This window comes from Salmo trutta, chromosome 7 (genome assembly GCF_901001165.1).
Source record: "Salmo trutta chromosome 7, fSalTru1.1, whole genome shotgun sequence".
Lineage (NCBI taxonomy): Eukaryota > Metazoa > Chordata > Actinopteri > Salmoniformes > Salmonidae > Salmo > Salmo trutta.
Genome location: NC_042963.1, coordinates 18,630,082 through 18,637,084, shown reverse-complemented (window position 1 = coordinate 18,637,084; position 7,003 = coordinate 18,630,082). Strand labels below are relative to the sequence as shown.

At 43.1% G+C, this 7,003-nt stretch overlaps 1 protein-coding gene across 5 annotated transcripts in view; it reads left to right on the top strand.

Moving 5' to 3' along the window:
• Positions 1-508: 508 nt before the first annotated feature.
• LOC115197053 (harmonin) overlaps positions 509-7,003 on the top strand; it is a 47,548-nt gene continuing 41,053 nt past the window's right edge. For all 5 annotated transcript variants that reach the window (XR_003878956.1, XM_029758199.1, XM_029758200.1 and 2 more), the window contains exons 1-4: positions 509-631; positions 4,389-4,456; positions 5,967-6,110; positions 6,355-6,493. Coding sequence is in view for 4 of the 5 variants with exons in the window: in XM_029758199.1 (XP_029614059.1) it covers positions 596-631; positions 4,389-4,456; positions 5,967-6,110; positions 6,355-6,493 (387 nt within the window). In the remaining variant the exon portion in view is untranslated. The remainder of the gene's footprint in view (positions 632-4,388; positions 4,457-5,966; positions 6,111-6,354; positions 6,494-7,003) is intronic.

The following is a 7,003-nucleotide window of genomic DNA, read 5'->3' as shown; positions in this document are numbered from 1 at the left end:
CATTTAAAGAAATGGAGCCTTTTTATTCATTACTTATTTTAACTAACATTGGATAGTTAAACCAGAGATTCTTACCTTTGCCTTGATTTGGCAGTCTCATCCAAATCATCATGTCATTTCAAGTTCTTTATGATTGCCACATTAGCAGCTAATTAGCGTTTCATTTTTGGGGGGTAAATACAGACAAAAATATTGATAAAAGTCACCTTGTCCTAGAGAGATTTACACGGTTATCAAAACAACCCGCCAGGATCAGGCTACACGAAACACAGCCCTTATGTTAAGTGTTTCTAAAGTCCCTATGAGAAAATGAACGGTGACCTCTAGGTTTATGGGTATTATGACTCTTACTGTGGTACTCTATAGGAATCCCCCCCCAGTTGACTACTTTGACTACTTTAAAATGGCGGAAGCATGGCGGGAGCACTAATTTGCACTGCCCATGTTAAAACGGCTTTGGGCCACTAGAGGCCTCTATCATTCTTTATGTCTACCACCCAGCGTTCACTGTCGGTAGCGCCACTGTTGAGAGGGAGCTGTCGCTAACAGGAAGATAGAATATCGGTCGGTGGCAGCGTTATTCTTTTTGTCGAAAATGGAACGAAAAGTTGCTCGAGAATTTAGGCACAAGGTAAGAACTTAATTTGTGTTTCATTTTGTTTTGGCCGTTATCAAAGTGCTATGATGTACTCTGAACCCTGTTGGGGTAAGGTTTTTGCACAGGTGCCTTTAAACGCGTGTATAATGTCTTCATAGGTGTAGAAAATGTTCATATAGGACTAACACATGTTTTGGCTGGGATTTTAATTGAAATTGTTTCATCCTTTATTTCACAATTGTGAAATTAGACTGTTGTGTTATACAACTGTTATACAACAAGTGAATTCTCTGTAGTGTACGATTAAAAAATGTGCCCCCTCTTGTGAGGATATTTAATGGAATATATTCCTTTTTAATACCATATGTGTGGTATACAGTAACAATGTCGGTTATAGGAAGTGTGTGTACAGGTAAACTAGGCTATTATCATGATTATCCGTGGCCTGTGTGTCAGCTTTCCTGATTGGTTATCTTAGTCATTTGTCAGGTGAACTGTGTGTATTGCAAAACGTTCACCTGGTGTTGCCAACATATTTTCTGTCTGTTGGTCATTCTAGACCCAACACGAAGATAACCAATGATGCGTTTTGTACTTAGCCGTACAATTGCTCACGGATACTCATGGTGACAGTATTCGGATTCTAATGTCAAAAAGAGAAGCTGTGTAAAGGCAGCGTGATACGTGTGGGTGTTTTCGGTCCTCTGTAATGTGGACCCAGAGCCATCTGTCCTCTATGTTGTAGGCTCTCACTTGGTCGCTCCCCATTAGATAATTTAGACGGTGTCAGGGATGTCCAGCCGAGCGGAAAGGATGGGACGATTTACAGCAGCAATTAGAGACAGAGAGGGGACTGGCAGGCAGGATGGCATGAGCAACAACAACACCACTTTTAGATAAGGCTTTAAAAAGTGCTTTGGTCATGTTTGTGACAATAAATATGTGGTGACAATTGTCTTTTAGAGGTGAATATAGGCTACTGTTAGATTGAAGTGGGCCCTTCATCTCTCCTACAGTTTATTTGTTGTATGTGTTGTTTTCACCCCTGTGCCTTTGTTGGATGTTTTGAGAATAAGGGAGTTTAAGGGTTTAGAGAACACAAGAGGACTTCATATACTGTATACATAAGCTGCGGTATTTGTCCGGCTCTTTATGACATTAGCTTCATCCGTTCAGGGTGCTAAAGTCTGCACATAGTCACCGTTGCTTACCCTGTCTCTCAGTGTTGAGTCCGAGAGCTTTACCAAACCATAAATACACTGTCATACACCCAGGGACCTGCATGGTTGAGCTTGTGTGTAGTAATGTGTGTCTAGGTGTCTGCGTGTGTGTGCATGTGTGTGAGTGTGTGTATCTCTAAGACTTTTTTTTGTACACTCTTGGAAGTAAAGCAGCCTCAAATAACATTTTGGGGTTAAATAGATTGCCAGCTGTGAGAGTAAATGTCATTCCTGTGCATAAATTTGTACACTATATATTTTAAATGCATATTAAATATTATAATATTAACATTGCTGATTACATAGTAGTAAAGTGGTAGCTCTTCCAACATTAGGATTTGCATAGGCTCTCGAGGAACTCATACACCTCTGTAAGCCTCAATGAAGCTACAAAACTGTCAGTGTTCAACCTTAACAATACGGGGGGCCAGAAATAAATATCTGAAAGACACACCTCCAATCGTCTTATCTGACCCGCTGGGCCAAAAATAACCATATGCAAGCCAGGCCCCTACTAAGCCACGCCCCCGGTCATCTTATCTGACCGGCTGGGTTGTTTCTTAATAACCTAGCATCAACAACCCAGCATCAATAACCCAGCATCAACAACCCAGCATCAATAACCCAGCATCAACAACCCAGCATCAACAACCCAGCATCAATAACCCAGCATCAACAACCCAGCATCAACAACCCAGCATCAATAACCCAGCATCAACAACCCAGCATCAACAACCCAGCATCAACAACCCAGCATCAATAACCCAGCATCAACAACCCAGCATCAACAACCCAGCATCAACAACCCAGCATCAACAACCCAGCATCAACAACCCAGCATCAACAACCCAGCATCAACAACCCAGCATCAACAACCCAGCATCAATAACCCAGCATCAATAACCCAGCATCAACAACCCAGCATCAACAACCCAGCATCAACAACCCAGCATCAACAACCAAACCTGTTTCTTTTTAAAAAGAAAACCACCTGACTAAGTGACCCAATGCCTGCAACCCAGCAGTTGGGCCATCCAAACAACCCAGCAGTTGGGCCATCCAAACAACCCAGCAGTTGGGCCATCCAAACAACCCAGCAGTTGGGCCATCCAAACAACCCAGCAGTTGGGCCATCCAAACAACCCAGCAGTTGGGCCATCCAAACAACCCAGCAGTTGGGCCATCCAAACAACCCAGCAGTTGGGCCATCCAAACAACCCAGCAGTTGGGCCATCCAAACAACCCAGCAGTTGGGCCATCCAAACAACCCAGCAGTTGGGCCATCCAAACAACCCAGCAGTTGGGCCATCCAAACATCCCAGCATTTTTAAGAGTGTAGGCTAGGTTGAATATACTGTAGGTAACTAGCAAACTAAGCCAACACTTAATAATTATCATCATGAACAAACGTCATTACCATCACGATAAACGTTATTATTAAAACAAACAGGACCACTTTGGAAACAAGCATTTTAATTCATAATTTTAAGTGATATCCTCTGGGTCCACATTGAACATTTTGTTGTATATGTCTGTTACCCAAAATGCATTCAATTCAATACAGTCATATAATATAATGGGTGTGACAGCCAATGTGGTATTATTCAACATTGCTATTGAAATAGTACTCCTATAGGAATGGGTCATGTTTTACAAGTTGCTAGCCGTCCCATAAAGCCATTGCCGAAAACCACATATTTTCATCTTCTTCTGAGTTTGGCGGCGGAACAAATCCAACATCAAAATAAATTCAAAGTGCTCCGCACACTCAAGCGACAGGGTTCCTCCAGGAACCCTTTGCTGCGTTGAAACATTAAAGGTTCCCCCATAACCCCTCAACTAACCAAAGGTGCAAATATGAACCTATTGATTGCAATGGTTCCTTGAGAAACTCCAGGGTTCCTTGAGTCACCCCTAATTCTGAGAAATGATGGTGGAGGAATGCTTGTCACAGGGATGTACTGTAAGGTGACACTGCTCACCTCACTATTCCAAACCGCCCTCCAACCTCCACCCCTCCTTATCGCTCCCTTACTCCCCCTCCCTAGTCCAGTGGCATACGCGTGTATACCAGCCCACAGTCCTAGTAAGGGGAAGGGATCTAGAAAACAGGAAAGCTATCTGGCCTTCTACCGCCAGCAACAAACAATAGAGTTACTATTGATGCTAACGCTTTACAGGCATAGGCACACAAACGCAGCACTGACAAACATACACACAGGTACGTGCACACACACACATTAAGGCACTCACACACAGACGGATAGACAACCTTCCTTAATGAAGGAGATGGGGTATATTAATGACTGGCCTAAGCGCTTCCTCAAAACCTTTCTGCAGCAGTTCAGTCGCTACAAGGTAAGATGCACACACTGCTGCACGCACACACACACACACACACACACACAAACCTAGGGCTAAAGGGAATGCCCCTGTTATGCTGAAAGGACCACAGTGGAGAGGGATGTGTCAGTATAGAGCCTGCAGCCTTTCCTGGCAGCTGCTATCTTGTCTGTGATGTTGAGGATGATAAAGATGACAATGAGACTAAAGATGCCTTTGCTGTTTAGGTGGAGCTGCTCATTGACAATGAGGCAGAAAAGGATTACCTGTACGATGTCCTGCGGATGTACCACCAGTGAGTACCAGTGGTGTAAAGTACTTAAGTAAAAAATACTTTAAAGTACTACTTAAGTACTTTTTTGGGGGTATTTGTACTTTGCTTTGCTATTTATATTTTTCACAACTTTTACTTCACTGCATTCCTAAAGAAAATAATGTACTTTTTACTCCATACATTTGTCACCCAAAAGTACTCGTTACATTTTGAATGCTTAATAGGATAGAAAATGGTCCAATTCACACACTTATCAAAAGAACATACACGGTCATCCCTAATGCGTCTGATCTGACGGACTCACTCAACACAAATGCTTAGTTTGTAAATGATGTTGGAGTGTGCCCCTGGCTATCCATACTTTTAAAAAACAAGACAATTGAGCCGTCTGGTTTGCTTAATATAAAGAATGTGAAATTATTCATACTTTTACTTTTGATAATTAAGTATATTTTATCAATTACATTTACTTTTGATAATTAAGTATATTTTATCAATTACATTTACTTTTGATACTTAAGTATATTTTAAAACCAAATACTTTTAGACTTTCACTCAAGTCGTATTTTACTGGGTGACTTTAACTTTTTACTTGAGTCATTTTATCTTTAACTCAAGTATGACAATTGGGTACTTTTTCCACCACTGGTGATTACCACCATCTGTTTGACTTTCACTTTAGTTTAGTGCTAAATTATTGACCTATTTTTTTTTTTTTCAGGATGACCAATTTTCCGACAATTTTCTTCCCTCAACTGATTTCAGTTTGTTGATCCTTTATTTGGGGAAGTGGATTGTTCGTGGGTCTGCCAGTACTTGAACAAAATTAAAATGACCTTTTTTGTGTCACTTCTATTTCAACAAAAATGGAAAATGGTCAAGCAAACGTCTTGATTTCTCTCCGATTGCAGATTTACGTATAGGAGGTGTGTGTGTGTGTGTGTGTGTGTGTGTGTGTGTGTGTGTGTGTGTGTGTGTGTGTGTGTGTGTGTGTGTGTGTATACAGGTGTATGGTGGGAGATAGGATTTCATTCAGGACTATGACGATAATGTGGACTGAATGGGGGTGAAGGGAGTTAGCGGTGCTGGTTTCCATGCGTTCTTTGTATGGAGCCAGAGACCTGAGACCCCATTGGTTAGACCGATGATCAGTTTTCCGCTGTGCTCCACCAAGCCTGGCCAGCTATTCACAAAAGCCCTTTATTCTTTCATACACGAGTCAGGAGTGAAATGGCAAACATTAATAATTCATAGTCATAGGTCTTACGTTCCCATTGGAATTGGTAGGTTGATTGCACATTCTTGGAATACTTGATGGCCCATAAGGCCATGGCGTTTATCATACTGTTCTGTACTAGTCATTCTGTGTGCTGCTTTGAGTCCCTTTGTCCTCACAATCATGTATGTCAACGATAGGAATGATAAAGAAAGGCATTCAAAACATCTCGCTCTCTCCTGAATGACTGTGCAGTGTGCGTGTGTGCGCTTGTGCGTGTTGAGCTGTCCTTTGACCCTCTGCCCGCTCCCTCAGGTCCATGGAGCTGCCAGTGTTGGTGGGGGACCTGAAGCTGGTCATCAACGAGCCCTGTCGCCTGCCGCTGTTTGATGCCATCCGGCCCCTCATTCCTCTCAAACACCAGGTGGAGTACGACCTGCTCACCCCCAAGAGGTCACGGTGAGTGGAGGGGTCACTGCCACCCACCAGGCTGGAGCCCATAGACTTTCAATAAGATGCACTTGGCTTATACCATGTAATTACTCTCTTAGTATTTATAGGCAACGGGAATGTACACCAATTTGATGACACAGAACTGATAACCCCTTCCTCCACCCTTTCCTGTCATCCTCCATCTAACCCCTTCTCCCTCTCCCCTCCTGTCTTCCCCTTCCTCCTCCCTCTCTCCATCCTGGTGGTGCAGTAAGCTGAAGGAGGTGCGTCTGGATCGTACTCATCCTGAGGGTCTGGGTCTGAGTGTGAGAGGGGGCCTGGAGTTCGGCTGTGGACTCTTCATCTCACAGATCGTCAAGGATGGACAGGCTGGAAACAGTGGCCTGCAGGTGTGTGTGTGTGTGTTGGTTTGCGTGCGTGTTTGTGTGTGCATCACTTGTGCATGCATCGAATAAAGTCAACCCGAGGACCAAACCGCTTTGGTAAAAACATCCAGGAACTTTTTAAGTACCTTCCTGTCCTTCTTCTCCTTCTGAAGTCATTTGCCCCTGAGCCACGACTCAGACTTATTGGATCTGCTTTTCCGTCAGTCTGCTGTAGTTATTCCCCTCAGCCAGCTTGACAAGATGTCACACACTTCCATTAGCTCAGTAACCGGTGACACAAATTGACACACAGCTACAGCTGAGGTGACACAGCCACCCTGTCTGGCATCTAGAAAAAAAACACTTCTGAGACTCATTCTTACCCAGTGAGCACGAGACGTTGACATATTTTCAACCAAAAATACGTATTTTCAACGTCTTTGCTCATACAGTACCTAGTATGGAGGGTGGATGGGATGTGGTCAAATATCTAATGAGAGGCAAACATACACTGTGAAACATAACACTCAGAAA